The sequence below is a fragment of the Lampetra fluviatilis genome, chromosome 5 (genome assembly GCF_964198595.1).
Source record: "Lampetra fluviatilis chromosome 5, kcLamFluv1.1, whole genome shotgun sequence".
In the NCBI taxonomy this organism is placed as follows: domain Eukaryota; kingdom Metazoa; phylum Chordata; class Hyperoartia; order Petromyzontiformes; family Petromyzontidae; genus Lampetra; species Lampetra fluviatilis.
Genome location: NC_136279.1, coordinates 15,185,908 through 15,202,177, shown reverse-complemented (window position 1 = coordinate 15,202,177; position 16,270 = coordinate 15,185,908). Strand labels below are relative to the sequence as shown.

At 46.9% G+C, this 16,270-nt stretch overlaps 1 protein-coding gene across 1 annotated transcript in view; it reads right to left on the bottom strand.

The window, feature by feature from the left end:
* Positions 1 to 1,262: 1,262 nt before the first annotated feature.
* Positions 1,263 to 16,270, bottom strand: part of LOC144932260 (transmembrane protease serine 3-like) — a 30,870-nt gene continuing 15,862 nt past the window's right edge. The window contains exons 3-13 of the mRNA XM_078856203.1: positions 14,754 to 14,849; positions 12,050 to 12,133; positions 11,708 to 11,837; positions 11,322 to 11,429; positions 10,014 to 10,051; positions 9,019 to 9,184; positions 6,086 to 6,258; positions 5,420 to 5,512; positions 4,968 to 5,110; positions 3,185 to 3,337; positions 1,263 to 2,582 (exon numbers count right to left, since the gene is read on the bottom strand). Of these exons, the coding sequence (XP_078712329.1) occupies positions 2,571 to 2,582; positions 3,185 to 3,337; positions 4,968 to 5,110; positions 5,420 to 5,512; positions 6,086 to 6,258; positions 9,019 to 9,184; positions 10,014 to 10,051; positions 11,322 to 11,429; positions 11,708 to 11,837; positions 12,050 to 12,133; positions 14,754 to 14,849 (1,196 nt within the window). The 3' untranslated portion in view covers positions 1,263 to 2,570. The remainder of the gene's footprint in view (positions 2,583 to 3,184; positions 3,338 to 4,967; positions 5,111 to 5,419; positions 5,513 to 6,085; positions 6,259 to 9,018; positions 9,185 to 10,013; positions 10,052 to 11,321; positions 11,430 to 11,707; positions 11,838 to 12,049; positions 12,134 to 14,753; positions 14,850 to 16,270) is intronic.

The following is a 16,270-nucleotide window of genomic DNA, read 5'->3' as shown; positions in this document are numbered from 1 at the left end:
ACATCCCTTATGTAAAAAAGCATCAATAATCAGCAATACAAATTATAACCATCGAGATTAAACTGACATTGTATAAAACGTTCGAAGTAAAAATTGTATTCATCGAGTAATTTTTTTCACACTTGGCAAGAGAAAAAAATGAATGCATACTTATATTAAAATTTCCTTCATCATAATTAAACTGTAAGAGTAATCAGCAGCAGCCTAAAGCTCTGGACAATTTAAGAATTTTACACTAAGCCATGAGTGTAATCATATCAGGCAGTAAATAGCAAAGCACACATCATCATACTAAGTATTCCCTGAGCTGTTTGCGTACGATAGGCTGCACCATACACGACATTCTGCGACTGCTCGAGACCGTGAATGGGGCAGCCTTCATCAGTTGCACAGCCAGAACAAGCTGAACACGAAGGACAACATGGGTTGAGCATTGGTGTTTTCATAATGCTCTTGTATGTAAGTATGTATGTTGGGACTTCTTTCGCACCATACGTGGCCAATCGTGCTAATCGGAGGTGCGGGGAAAGGATAACTTGTCATCACGGAGCAGAGAATTGCTAGCTCAAGTTCAATTATCAATAAGTCTTAGAAAAAATATCTACCGATATGTTGGCAAAAACATGGGCTAAGCATGTGATATATTTGGCTAATTGCACCAGTTTTCACGAATATTTGACTGGCGCGGCCTGAAATTGGTGAAGCTCCGTAGACGCATCGAATGGGCGATCGACCACCCTGGTTGAAGTATGGTTAAATAACTCCCCACGACCCGCACGGCTTGAGGGAGGGGCCCCTCATCCAGCAGCGGATTGACAAAAGGGCCATGCTGTTCAACTACAGCGCAGTACTGTCGACGTTTGAAATACATTGCGCGTCAGTCTAATAAGTGACCTCACATGACTTTAGATTCATCTGCATGTATTTTAATCCGTTATTTAAAACGTCAACAAATATACGGTGCCAAAGAAGCACAACATGTTTGAGTTATGCAGCCGGTGTCATGTTTAAGATATTAAAAACAAGCATGATTTGCGATCACTCCCGGATTAGTTTTTTCTTGATCGGGCAACTCGGTGGTCGTCTGGCCTAATTCTTTGTGAATCAGATGATGCCGATAAAACCTTGGTCCTAAACCCACGGGCTTTACAGATTGGAGATTTGTATCTCACTAAAACCAAGTACGCCACTCACAAAAAAAGTGTGACTCATTAGTCAATTAAAATCATAAAAATTTTAATGAATGTAGACTAAATATACACGTTTTTTTCAAGATTGACAATCATACAAAATGATGAAATTATTCCATTAGTTTGACTTCTGCTCCGATAAGCACAATGATGTCATGGATAATTTTTGACATTTGTGTTGCCTGCAGCTTGCTAAATGTTATGCGATGTTAAAGACGATTTATGGTCCTGTTTGTATTGTCACGGCCTGCACAGCGACACCCACATGTCAAGCAGTTGCACCTTGAAGCTACAAAAACAGCAGCGACGGAATATAAAACCCTTACACACGTGGATGCGTTTCAGCAGAATCGCTATAACATAAAAAACAATCTTATAAGAACGTGTGTTTTTGCAGTTCAGGTCAGGATCACAGGCAGATTAAAACTTTGTGACAATTTTTTAATCTAGGGCCCAAACCATTTTAAACGGCATGGCCATGTCCTGAGCAAAGCCAGATGGGTCAGAGACGGCGTCTCAACGTTTGACTCCACGCCAAGGAAACAACCGTTCTGTTGACTGCAGCACTCAAAATACAATGAAGTATTACTCTTGTAAAATAAAAAAATAAAAAGTGTAAATCATTAAATGTGTTTTTTATTTAAATAAAAAACTTTTTGAACATCGCTCGTATTGCGACTTTCCGAATTGCAAGCCACTAAAATGTTGGGGTAGCTCCAGGTTCTTCATTTTATGGTGAAGGGCACGGCCGTCCTGCGTCCGACTCAGGTGCACAGACATCGATGCGACTGGCGCTGACCAGGCTTGTTGCGACGGTGCTGCATATGCAGGTGTGCACCACCGAACGTTTATAGCTCCTGCAACGGAGTTAAGTTTCGTCCTAAAACAAACATCTGGCGCAAAAGACGTGGACTTGATAACTGTATAGCACGAGTAGGAATAATGGAGATGGGTGCGTATGCGCGCATACACACGAACACATGTCTATAAGCACATGCTGTGTCAGAGCAGTGGCATAGCTATCGAGTAGCATGCAAACGGCTTTGCAACTGAACCGGGGTTCCGTGGTGCTGGAGAGGCCCAGATGCCGAGCTACAAAGGAGGGGCGCCAATGGAACAGGGAGCCCCATTTAATTTTTGCATAGGGCTCATGCCAATCATGCAATGCCACTGGGTCAGAGGCAAGTCCCAGTACGGCAAGGCATGAGAGGAGATAAGGCAAGGCGAGATAAGGCGAGGAAAAACGTGGCAGGCAAGACCAAAGCAGGATTCAAGCAGGTGAAGAATAACGTGGCCAGGCAAAGTGATCCCAGCACTGAACGGGCGAGGCCTGACGAGGCGACGGGATGTGAAGTCCCTTCCCTCTTGCCGTTTGTAGAATCAGTTACCATCCTGAAAGTATAACAGGAACAATTGTTATACGTGTATTCAAATACTAGCACAATGTACACTGTACACACACACACACACGTGCAATGAGGCATCGACCAAACAAAGGGAATGATTACAGTCCCAGACCAAGCAGCTGGTGAACTGCTATGGTATATAAATGTATCTCTCGATCCAAATTATTTGGTAACATTTCCAGAAATGTAATTTGCAGAAATATCACCAATTACCTATTATGCCTTTTAAGGCCATAGTGTTATTGACTAATGTGTCGAGCATTTTTTTACATCTATCTCACTGTAGAGTTTTAATATAAACTATAAACTCGAAGCAGTACACATGCAAAGCATGTATGTAAATTTTTTTTTACACATTTGCACACGTCATGTACACAGTAGCCAAACACCTAACACGTGGCATGAGACATGCGTGTCATGTTGTAGGCAGGTTGTGTTGTGCCGCGTTGTGACGTTTGACAGCTCTCCATGGCGTCTTCACGAATGGTGGCATTGCGTGCCATGCGTTGTGGGGTGCAGAGTCATTGAGCACGAGTGGGATGCGTGCATCACGGTGCAGCGATGTGCTGGGTGAACTGTGTGCCTTGCCTGCATTGTTCCGTGTATCCAGTCGAGGTACGCCGAGACGCGGGAATACACTCCAGGGAAATTGGTCAGTGCGCATCCCTCCCCAAAGCTGGTGGCCCCGACAACAAACCAGCTGGTACCGGTTTGGCAAACCAGAGGGCCTCCACTGTCTCCCTGCAGCACACACAGTATACATAACACATTGTATTACACCGGTGCAGTTAATTAAAATATTACAACATCAAAATACAATTTAGGTTTATAGGCCTAAAGGCCTTTTGGACCACTGCTCTTTGCATTTGTTTTAAGCCGGCAAACTCTGGACCAGTTTTAACTTTCTATGTGGGGAGCGATAGTGCAGTGGTTAGCGCGCTGCACTACGAACTTGACAACCTGAGTTTGAATCCTTCTCACGGCCAACACCAGTGACAATTTTTTAACCAGGTCCTGGGTCTACCCCAGGTCGACTCCACATCAAATGAGTACCTGGTGCGGTGTGTAAACATCGCCACGAGGAATGGTGCTGGCAACCCAGCCCCTCGTGTGTCGTGCCGGCCTTCACAGGTTCTCAATAACAGCATTTGTCCCAAGTCTGCTTAATTTCTTTGTCTATGTATAAGTGACCACACTCGAAAAAACCACGAATGAGATCAAGAACATCCGAGTCGACGGAGTGGAATGTCAACCATTGACATCGAGCAATGAAATCGGCTCGTGCTGGAGGAACAGATGTACCCCGGTCTAGGCCCAGGATGCATTCCAGAAAACCAGAACGTAAATCAAAAGTCTCTAAATCGAAGCATTTTTCGCCATAAGAAATAATGTAATTAAATACGCTATGTGGGGGAAAAAATATTAACAGAGTACACGCAAAATAACCGAGAGTCGGTCAGGGACGCCAACGCTTGCTTGGGCGCTTCTGGACATCTGGCGCCTGAATGTTTGCCGAGAATGTAAAAAATGTGGGGCTTAATGGTTAAGTTGGTAAATCTCGAGTGCGTAATGGCGAGCTACCACAGTACATAAAATGGGATTTGGTTTCACTAAGTTGAGTACGTTAAGCAGGAGGACGTAAATCGGGGTGTTACTGTAATCTCATTGTTGATAGATCATAGCTGATGATGATGATGACAAACATCAGAGTATACGACTCTCCACCACCGATTCTGAACTCTCATTAATGTTACTGATGATTCTGCCACTGCTGTTCTCATTTACGCTAAACGGGCCCCATAGATTACGTGGATCCCAACCTAATAATTGCGGCACACAACCCAGCAGGCCCGCCTGCTGAGGCGGCTCAGAATGTCTACACCGGGACACATGCTTCTGCAAAACATTAGTCAGGAACACCCATAGGCTGAATTCAACGTTTCGTTTTCAGTGGTGAAGCAGACCTTTGTCTCGTTACCTTTATTGCCTACAATCTACCACATAAATTTGAATTATAGACAATACACAGGTTAAAAGGTGTAATAAGTGGGCCTGTTCATGACAAGCGGTGAGAAGAGATTATGGTTGATTGGTCAATAAGAAGCGCTGAGGAATGGATTTCACGCCCGAGCGGACATCCAGCTCATGTGCACGTACTGCTTGAATTACTACATCGCAGGACTGCAAGAGACGGTGCTGGCATGGGAATGCGTCCATCTAGCAGTGAATTTTACCATGGCGGATGATACTGATAATTCCGCCGTGACGCATTTTTGTACAACTCTCCTCGTGTGTTGTACCGTAGGCTGCTTATGTGCGCGTGCATGTGGAATGTGTAGATGACCCAACGTTCTGGTGGCTCGTGCGTTACCTGGCATGCATCCTGGCCTCCTGCCATGTAGCCGGCGCACACCATGCGCGACGTGATCTGCCCATTGTAAGAGTTTCCGGCGTTGCATGTTTCGGTGCTCAGTATCGGCACCATAACTTCCTGAAGAGTCGGCGATGCGGCACCTGCATGTCACACAAAAGCACACACATCCAAGCAAATACAGGTCAGCACATGCCCTCGCACCGTAACACAAACGAGTCATCATCATGAGCCATGTTCAGCCTGGAGGATCATCCCTCGACTGGCCTTGACTCTGGCCTCAACATAAAAGACTTTCACAGCCTTGCTTGGCTTCGTGGGCCCCATGGGCCCCAGCTATCCGGGTCCAGAGGACCCCGTGTGGGCCCCCGTGGGCACAGTGCACTAACCACGATGCCCGCGAGTGCACAAGGAAGTGACGGTGGTATAGCGAGGGCAAGAAACCACGTTACCTGAGACCTTTGTGGCACCCCACCCTGTGATCCAGCAGTTCATTCCCACTGCGAAATCCGTTTGGTAGTTTGGCAAACAAGCTGGACCGATCGCTACGACACAGCAACAAAAAAACGAGAACATTAGTCCAGTGCACTTAAATACGCGAATACAATGCAGTGACCACAACCAACCAACTCGGCAAGGTGATCGTGCAAACACTACGGGCTCCGAGTGCGCATACCAGGGCACGTGCGCACACACACGCAGTGCAGAGTGGCTGCTTAATAACAAGTGCAACGTGCTGCACAACCCGGCGACCAGAGTACGATTCCAGACCACGGATAAAGGTCAGTGATGATCATCTGAAACGGTCCCAAGGTCCCCCCCCCTCCTCCTAGGTCGACTTGGCCTTAAATTAGTACGTGGTGCAATGCGCGAACAACAGTAACGGGGAGACAACCGCAGCCGAGCATGGCGGTGGCCAAACCACCACCACCACCTCATACTCTGTGCCAAATTTAATTGGTGCCCGTTAATAGCACCTGTCCCCCAACAGTCCGTACAGCTGTGGGGGGAGGTGGGGGTCTGTCTCTGGTCTTTGCACAGGTGTTCAGCCGATCGCGTGGAGTTCGTGCGTGTGCGCGGATTTGGCGAGTTTGTGCCGTAGTGTGGAGGACACGCACTGTTGCTCATGCTCATTGGGCTGCCGAGCTTCACGAGGGCGATGTCGTAGTCGTTGTTGGTGTTGTCCACGTATTGCGAATTGGTGATGATTTTGGAGATGCTGTGGGTGTTGGAGCCGGGCTGATTGATGATGCCCAGGTTCGCCTGCCAGCTATCGCTGGTCGCCATATCCCTGCAGCACACCGCACCAGAAACACAAACATCAAGCTTCCAACTAGCGCTTGCATGAACAGAGCAATGGATGCATGAATGTAATAATTTTTCTGAGTGCCCAGCTGAGAAACTTTTCACATCGATAAAATGGTAGGGCCCCCCCCCCCCCATCCACAGGGGAAGAAGAGGAGACCCCACATGTAATCATACAATTATTATTTGAAAGAATATGGATGCCCAGCACATGATGGAATTCATTTGTATCCGTGCAGGATTGTGACCACTGGATGAATAACGAATGCAAAAACCCAGGTCTCTTTGGGGGCTGTATTAAAGTTCCATGAACTCCTGAGGTGGAGGAGCAGTGTTCATGGAACTTTGCAAGAAACCCAGCAACCTCAGTTCAATTCCGAGCCACGACAAATATCAGTGGCGAGTGATGTCTTAACCAGCGCTGGGCCTCCACCCATCACCAATGTGCACCGTCCAGTCCAGCATGGTGAAGTATGGTCAAACGACACAATGATTAAAACATGTGGAGAGTCTTGCATAAATGAGTAAATTCACAAGTGGCTGCAATTTTTTTTCAATCCGCAAACAAAGATTTGCTTCAAACAAAAGTCTCTTGCTCATTACTTTCACGCACTTTCCACCAACAGTGCTATAATCTACATTGCATGGATTCCTACACAGAAAGAGTTCAGCCTCTCAAGATCGGCCCCACAGCCTTCTGTGAGTGCATAACGTCAGCACCATTTTTTCAAGACCAGCAAACTCTTGAGCCGTTTTGACATAGTGTTCAATCAGCAGTGTGGTTAGCTTGAATTCATGCTGATGAACTGCCTGCGAGGTTCGAGGTGAGGTCACCCTCCTCTCGGATATGGATCCCCAGCCTGGAGCAGGGAATTTCACTGGGACTTCACGAAATGCTTCGACGCGACACCAAAATCAACGTGCCGTCAACAACCAAACAGGGAAGATGCGACCTTTCTTGCATTCTTTTGATGCGCAATGCATATTTCACGTTACGTTCCACATGTCGGGTCCGAGGTAATTAATCGGAGTGGGTTCTCCCGGCCCAACGAGCATGGCGTCAACCTCTGTCGCCCGTGCACCGCCCACCCCCCCAGCGCCAGCGGAGAGAACGACCTCGTCTGGTCACGAGCGCGTCGTGCCGACCGCGCGGGACGTGTGCGTGCAATGTGAACGGAGGGCAATGTTTGTGCACGCGCACGTGTGTACGTAATGCGTGCGCACGTGTACATTGCTGCTCTTATTAGGCTGTCGTATGGCACATGATGGAGAAGTAATGTAACGGGGTTAATTCGCCATTTTAGAGGTTCTGTATGTTACTGTTAAACTTGTAATGTCATTGTTATATTTTTTGTAACGTACACACTTTCATTTAGAACTGTTTATTGTGCTTAATGTGTTGTCCTCCACCTCCACTTAGCATGGTTGGATACGTACAGTGTGAAAAAAGTATGGCTACGGACGCTTGTCAAACATGCACACCTCCCTAGTGCGGTAACCATGATTATCGTCCGCACACAGTGCATCTCCAGGAATGCAGGTAGACGGGCCAGTGGTGCAGTCTCAAGTTTAGCAGCGTCAGCCTGCCACTCCCAGCCTTCTCTGAACACACCGCACTGTCCAGCTCATGAATGCCTCAATCCTTCACACTCTGAAGACTTGGCACGCGCTTTACCTCAGAGAGACCGATAACATCTTGAGCCAGAACCGACCATACCCGATCCCCTCCTCCAATATGGCATCTCACATCCCTCCCCTCTTTTAACACAATTAGGGCCGTATGAACAAACCCTCGCCTGTATTCCATAGAACTCACCAGAGCATCCACATTCCTGGCAGCAAAACACTGCAAACCTTTGCTAAAAACTACAGGCGGTGATGTTTTTTTTGGCCTGTGCTTGTACAGCACTGCCAGTGCAGTCCTTTATGTTACATATGAAACACATGTAATAAAGGCGCGTATTATAATAAATAAATTAGATTAAATGGGACTGCCTTAGCGCCCTGCGTATTGGACGAGCAAACGATTGCTTCGTTGCTATCGCACCAGCTACCCGAGCCTATGGGGGCCTTCAAGAGTGTCCCGGACACGGGGCATGAAATTTACTTCTCGGAGTGCCCCCTCGACACAAGAGGGAGGGGGGGGGGATACAACTGGGGGAAATGACAAGCAAAAAAAACAAGACAAGTTCGTGTCGTGGTGCATGCTGCAAGTTGGAACTTGGGTTGACTTAAGCGTGTTTATTTGGTTCAGTGGTGTACTTCCAGTGCAAATAATTATTGCTCATCAGCTTCTACACTGCAGCTTTCTCAGCACAAGCCTGCATCTGTCAGTCTCTCAACCTTCATAACTTCACAATCTTCAGCACTTACAATGCACGCGCTGCTAGCAACACCAGAATTTTTTTTTATCAAACCCAATACAAAAATTATGTCATAATTACCATAACATTGAATTACTCCACACAAGTTTTGTAAGGCACAAATTTCACGGGCAATACGTATTTATTTATAACTTTAAAGATTGTCTTTGCCGTTTCATGAATCTTTCGTCAGGAGGATTAAACACACACTTTCGATAATTAAAACGAGTGACAAGACAATCGCCCTGTGGTAATATCTTGCAAAACGGACAAATGTTATTAATGTGGGCCGAATATCATGCGACTTATCGCAAGGTCACATCGCGGCGACCCCAGTGCTCGCGAGCGGCGCGGGTGTAGCACAGTGCCGGACGAACACTCACCCCTGAAAGCAGTGGGCGGCAGAGAGCACCCACGTGGGGGTCAGAAGCGTCCCGCCACACGTGTGATGGCCGTTAAATTGCAGCGAGACTTGCCACGGCCACGAGCCCAACTGTGCAGCTTGCCCCCCGACAATGCGCGAGGTGCTCTTGGTGCTGGACCCACACGCTGAGCACAGGCGCGCGCACACACCACACGACAGCATGCAGCAACGCGACAGAGCAGACTAAACAGTCTCTCTTTCTCTCTCGTCGGTCTCGCTTTCACCTCACTGTCGTCCCCACTGCAACTTTTGTCTAAAGTTCACTTGAAATTTGTTTACCGCTCTTGCATCTCACTAATCTGTCGCATTAAGTCTCAGACGGGCATATCCCCTGGCAGGCCACTGCCAAGAGGCCTTAACGGGTCCGTCAAACAGAAGAACTCTGCTATAGGTGGCCGGAGCGATGGGGAGCATTGCGTGTGGACAGCGGAATGCACCGTACGCGGCCTCCAAGGCGCACGACGTGGGCGTGCGGACACACCGCGCATTCATGCCGCATGCGGGCACGCTGCGTGAACGCCACGACCCCACGGTGCACGAGCAGTGACACACGGCAACGCAAACGCCACATGCAAACACACGACAAAGTTCACCACAAACACAGGCTTATAAGCAAGGGTGGAATAGTATATGTCCAGCCAGATAGTGCATTGTGATTTAATCTGATTTTAACTCTTTTTTCATTTTACCGTCATGTGTGCGTCTAAGATATTTGACGTTTCGTCCGTATTATTTGATATAGTTGCTCCTGTAGTGGCGTCGCTACTCCAAAGAGCCCAATTTTGACACTGCTGGTACCAGTCTTCGGCAAGTCAATTTAATGATAAGAAAAAACAAATTCTATATCTATATATATACACACACACACACAAAACATATACACCCCATGCTTCTCCACTTCCACGCAACCAACGACCATGCAAACGCTGCATTTAACATGCAACGTGAACTCACCTAGGCACGAAATGCTGACGAAATTACCCGGGCAATTGCTGTGGAAAGAGAGAGGGGATACATTAATCACGGTGTAATTACGGCCACGTCACATTATCAAGAAACATTTAATTCACTAGAACCCATAAATAGAATGGGTGGAGCAGTGATGCAGTGGTTCATGAACTATTCACGTAGGTAAAAAATTAAAATAAAATAAAAATCACGACGTTTCGGAGGCAACACAAGCCTCCGTCTTCAGGTGGAACCATCACAGCACGCTTGCTGTATCAAGTAAATGAGAAATTCCAAGAGATACTTGATACAGCGAGCGTGCTGTGATGGTTCCACCTGAAGACGGAGGCTTGTGTTACCTCCGAAACGTCGTGATTTTTATTTAATTTAAATTTTTTACCTACGTGACTTACCGAAAAAACCCAAGAATATGAATCCTTGCAGTCATGAAAGCTTCAAATTTAGGTTTATGAACTATTCTATGAACCTGGCCACCTCAATTAATATTCCTGACCATGGCTAACAACCAGTGGTGAGTGATAGAGATCTTAACTGATACTGGGACCCTCCCTTCACCACGCCACGTTGACCGGCATGGGGAGGTATAGTCAAACAACACTACACCCTATGACCAACACGGTGTAGGGAGGTGTTCATCCAGCAATGGAAAAAGGTTCATTTTTTTTAGCATTCGGTAAGATATAATGTAATACCAAGGGTCTTTTTGTTACATCAATCACTTGAAGAACACCTATCACGTGGTGGTATCGAGTACTTACAGAACTTTAAACAAGACTCTTATAAATACAACAGAGACTGAAGCTCCAACATTATGGACATATACAGAAGCCCACGAAGGCTAAAAGCATGCAAAGTGTTGGAATGACGAGTAGATGACTCAAGAGACCGTGGCCGACCGCGTATCAGCTGGGACGGTGAGTTTAGAGACCAGAGCAGGAAGCAGTGAAGACAGATCAGTGAAGAAGACGACACTGGAAGAAACTTTCACGAAGCAACGCCGCGTTGGTGCGGCTCGACCGGGAGAGCCCCCACGGTCGCAAACAACGAGGCATCGAAGAAGAAGCGGGGTAAATTTCGATTTAAAGCTTTCGTGACTGCAGGGATTCATCTTCTTGGTTCTTTCGGTAAAGTCACGTAGAAGGGAAATAATAAAATAATAAAAATAAAACATAATAAAATAATTATTTTATTAGTTTCCATTATTATTATTTTATTACTTCCCTTCTACGTGACTTTACCGAAAGAACCAAGAAGAAGAAGCGGGGTGTGTGCAAGTCGCGGCGTAGAGCTGACCTTGGGGCGTAGGCGAGCTGTAGGTTGGCATTTTCAGCAGCATCGGTGCTCACGGCGACGACAGCCCCCGCCGAAGGTGCGATCGGACTCCACGTGACAGTACCGCTGCTACAACCACACGCACAAAAACAATGAAAAACCATCACACAACATGGCACGCTTCACGAGAATGGCAGAAAGTCTCCAAATCACAGCTAATAATGATTCCAAAGCCATCGAATGTGGCTCCACAACACTATCGCGGTGTTCTTTCCCCGTGCCAGCCCCGTGGAGCTCCTGCTGCGGTGTTGCGAGACAGCCCTGCGTTCAAGTGTGGTGCGGTACCCGCTCGCGCCATGGGTTGAAGGGCAGCGTGGGTGTGCGCGAGATCCTGCGTTGAGCGTCACCTGTCGTATCCCATGAGCGCGCAGGCCTGCTCGGCGTAGACCCTTGTGAAATTCTCGAAACACACCATGGCAAACACGCCGGCTGCCGTGTTCCACACCTGCAGGTACGCTTGATCTCCACTGCTGCGTGCTGCTCTCCACACAAAGACAAAGATCCCTATGTAGCCTGTGCAGGTTGTTGGGGCAAGTGCTGGTAGTGGCCACCTATGAAGGCTGGCAAAGCTCACGAGTGGGTTGCGTAGCCAGTACCATGCCGGACCGCTTTTGTCTCCCATTGCTGGTGTTTCCACACCGCACCAGTGTGCGTGCTCGGTGTAGCCCCGTGCGCTGTTTGTTCCTTACCGCATCCGTGCTCGTCTGTGCCGTTGACGCAGTCTCTGACTCCATTACAACGAACAGAGTCGGACTGACACGGATCCTTCAGCACTGCACACATGCAAACACACACGTAGTTTAGCCCGGTGATTGTGGCATAGACTGGCCAGCATGGGCCCCCGGTGCTAGCAATGAAATGGGGGCCCCCTTTAAAAATCTCCCCGCTCCTTCGATGCCCGGCACCTGGGCTGCTGCGGTCCGTTAGCCCAGGTGCAGTTGCACCGCCTGTACACTGCATAACTATGCCTTTACCTGGTCATACTACAACACAAGTTAATGTAGCATCGAAATACAGCTGCAACTCAAGACGTGTCTGAAACTAACGAACCCTCTGCTTGAGCATGCTTATTCCAGGTGACAAGCCACGCAATGTGTTTCAGGGCGAGCACCATCAGGGGTGGCCCTAGACTAGCTGCCAGCAAATGGGGCCCTATGGCGAACCATGCAATACATGCCCCCAAACCCCAAGGGCAGATCTAGGCTGAAGTTTTTTGGTAAACTGGGAAACATCTTGCCCCTATTATGTTACATTTTATGTTTTTTAACCATTTTTTTTTTAAACAGAGGCATAATTATTCGGTTTGTCCATCCGTCTGTACAACCAATGTTTCTGAGATCAGATAAAAGAGATACAAATTTTTCAGAAGAGATTTGTAAACGACAGCTAGACAATATATTTCAGTTCGAATCATGGTATTTATTTGTGCATTAATAAATTCTCAGAAATGTTGAGAAATTACCGGTAATTATAATTAATATTCCCTCTGTACGGGAATAGAAAAAAAATTACATCTTCGTTATTTTATGTTTTCAATTAGTATTTTTTCCCCTCGAATTTGGCGCCCCACTGAACTTGGTGCCCTCGGCAACCGCCTCGTTCGCCTATATGGAAGGGTCGCCCCTGAGCACCATGCCCATGCAACTTTGTCCAATGCCACATTCTTACGCAAAAAAACAAGTTCTCCCTGCAAGCATGACACGGCGAAGAGGAGACCCCTCCCTGGGTCCGTGTGTAAACACAAACTGCGCTTGAAATCGCCAAGCAAATTTACAGTTACCCTGTGCGTGCAGATCTTGTTCCTGCCATCCAGGGTTGGGTAATAATAATTTAAAAAAACAAGCAGAGGACATAGCGGCTTTGGCCGAAGGTGGTCTCGCCACAAGACTCGCCTGGCATGCCCGTGCAGTTGTCTTTGGATCGTGTTAGGAACCGTAGTTTGGCCTCAGGCAAGAGATTATTTATTGTATTCTCTTATTCTTACAAGGAAGTGAGACCTGTACAGTGGAGAGGCTCAGCAAAAACAGAGCAAGCCAGAGCTTGGGACACCCCGCCCCAGCCCAGTAGCTCAGGTTCATAAAATAACAAGGGTGCACCAATTACAATGTTTAATAGCAGTTCTAAAATATTTATCATTGTAATTGGTGCATTACCTTGTTACGCCGCTTATCCAGAAGATAACATTTGTAGTCATGCGATGCCCAAAAATATTTTTGTTGCTTAGAGCCCCCAAAGAGCTGGCAGAACCACACTGCCTGATCGTATGCAGAGAGTTCATGCACGCACACAACAGCAATAATAATCATATCAACGCCGTCGACTCTGGAGTCTCAAAAGCTTTTTCAGGAGGGTCCTGCATTTTTAAATCCTTTATATTAAGTTCGCTTGCTTGCTTAGGACCATGCAAATCTTTCGGTCGTTTTTTAACCCACTTCCCGTGATCCAATCGAGCTGACATTTTCCACACAGACTCGTTGTGCGTGACAATTAATGTTCGTGAAAATGTTTTTCCTAAATTTTACACTTTTTAGGACAAAAATATTATACTTAATTACCAATTGCTTAATGGTGCAATGCAATCATCTGACCCATAGGTGGCAGCCATCTCAAGCCAGAGGACGAGAGGACTCTAGCCGCCACGCATATAAAACATTTATAGTGGAAAACTTTGTTTTTACGGGTTATACTTATTGGGTTATTGGGTCAATTCTATCAATGCACGTTTGGGAAGAAAGCGTAGTGTCTGGAGAAGACCCACACATCGGAGTGGACAACCACTCATCACTCCACACAGTTGGGATTCACACGACGGTTCGAGTGCCTACGGCCTCATCCCTGTCTGTACAAGCTCACGAGTGCCTCCGTCTCCGTGGGCGAGGGTTGTGTGTGTGTGTGGTGTCAGATTTACTCGCACCAACTACTGAAGTAGAGTTCAGACACACCTTAAAGGCCCATATTGGCTGAACAATTTAAATAACTATGCATGTTGAACTTCTTTCACACCATACGTAGCGAGCCGTGTAAATAGGAGGTGCAGGGAAGGACAATAAAGTGTCAGGTTTAAGTAGCAATAACAATATGAAGCAGGGATATTGAAATTAATAAATAACGCAACTTAACTCTTACCTCTGATTTATGATCTCGAAAGCACATTTGACCATTTACTCCTTTAGCCGACCCGTGTCACGTGACTCGTCCCCACGAGCCTCCCCTCTCCCGCCTATTCTCACGCTCTGGAGTCGTATGCACTGCTTGTGATTAACGTGCAGTGCAGCGAGCCGGTACTACGCATCCCCACGCTTCTCCTCAGTGGTGTTATAGCCCCATTTCACGTGCACTACGCGCGTTAACCTGGCGTGCGCGTGAACCCATGGTTTGCGAGCGCATACGTACGTATGAGTGCCACGGCCGCGGCAACTCCTGCGATGATCAACACCGTGGCGACGATGGCGATAATGATCAGCGTCCGCCGAGTCAGGCAGCAACTGCCTACATGCGTCCACACGTGCACACGCGCTCCAACGTTTACACAGGCAACGCCAAGAACAACACGACGTGCTTGTTGTTCCATCCTGGAAAGCCTCACCAAATCTCTGGACTTTTTAAATGTTTGAAGTTGGGTGCGATGTTGATTTGTGCATAATTTTTTAAACTTTGAGAATTTACACCACGACATTGGCACGCAATGGCCTACTCTTGCGAATTACTTCACGGGATCTTTAACATCCACTGAAGCAGACGGCGCATACTATTTTCTACAGATAATACAGCTGCAGGATTAATCAGGGCGGCCGCTTTAATTCAAACCGCAAAACCTCTGCGACAAGTGGCGAACGCACTACCTCTGTGAAACAAAAAAAACTAAAAGTGTAAAAATGCAAACGAGCTACAAATGTTCCCCCAGGAATCAAACCATTGTGATGCTGCACGCGGTGGTGTTTCAATTACGCCACACTGGGAGTCATGTGCCAATGCGGATGCGCGGACTAACGGATCGCAGTCGCTATGGTCGCATCGTCGTAACCAATAATGTGGGCGACGATGGAGGACAGCGCTCAACCGTCAGAGTTCCCACTCGGGGGTTCAATCCACCCCATTATCCACAATTCTGCTTCTGTGAATTACATGGTCCCCCCCCCGGCCCTCTATCACGGAGACAATAAAGAGTTGTACTGTACTGCATTTCCCAACTGCTCAAAGACGCTCTACTGGAGCCGCTTCTATTAATAGCAACATCCAACCCCCCCTACTGCCCAGGGATTAAGCTTTAAATAGCTACGGTTTCGCCGTTTCCTAACGGTGACAATTAAAATCCGTAAGTTACATAAGTAAAGTTGTTCGACCTGAATGATGTAGTCATGGTGTCTCAGACTGTAGCAGCAGTGAAAAATGCTTTACTACTGCAAACACAGCAGAGTTCACTTTGGGAATTCCCCATGGGTTATAACATTTTATATTTTAAAACAGGATGCGGGAAAATGTTAAATGTATATGGCTGTTTGATGGGGGTTTCCCCCAAAGTATACCGTCAGAAATTGTTTAGAATTGCACTTTTAATTAACTATGTGCAGAGAAATGCATACACAGCACTGTCTATACGTATTCACAACACCCCATTAATGGTCATCAACAGCCATGATCTGATCTATCCACGGCTGGATAAAGGCCACACCAAGTTTCTGCAATATCTGATGGACTCATGATGAAAAAAGCCATGTAGCTTTTCTCATGAGCAGATTTCATTGCTCAATCTCCGCAGTGTTATCTGGATAAAAGTGTTATCAATTCCTCCAATGCATTTAATGCATACCCAGTTAATGCAGTCTATCGTGTTGTGGATAATACCCAGATGATTCAGTTAGCATTAAATAGTGCCGTATCAACGTTTATTCTTTTACTTCATCGTAACA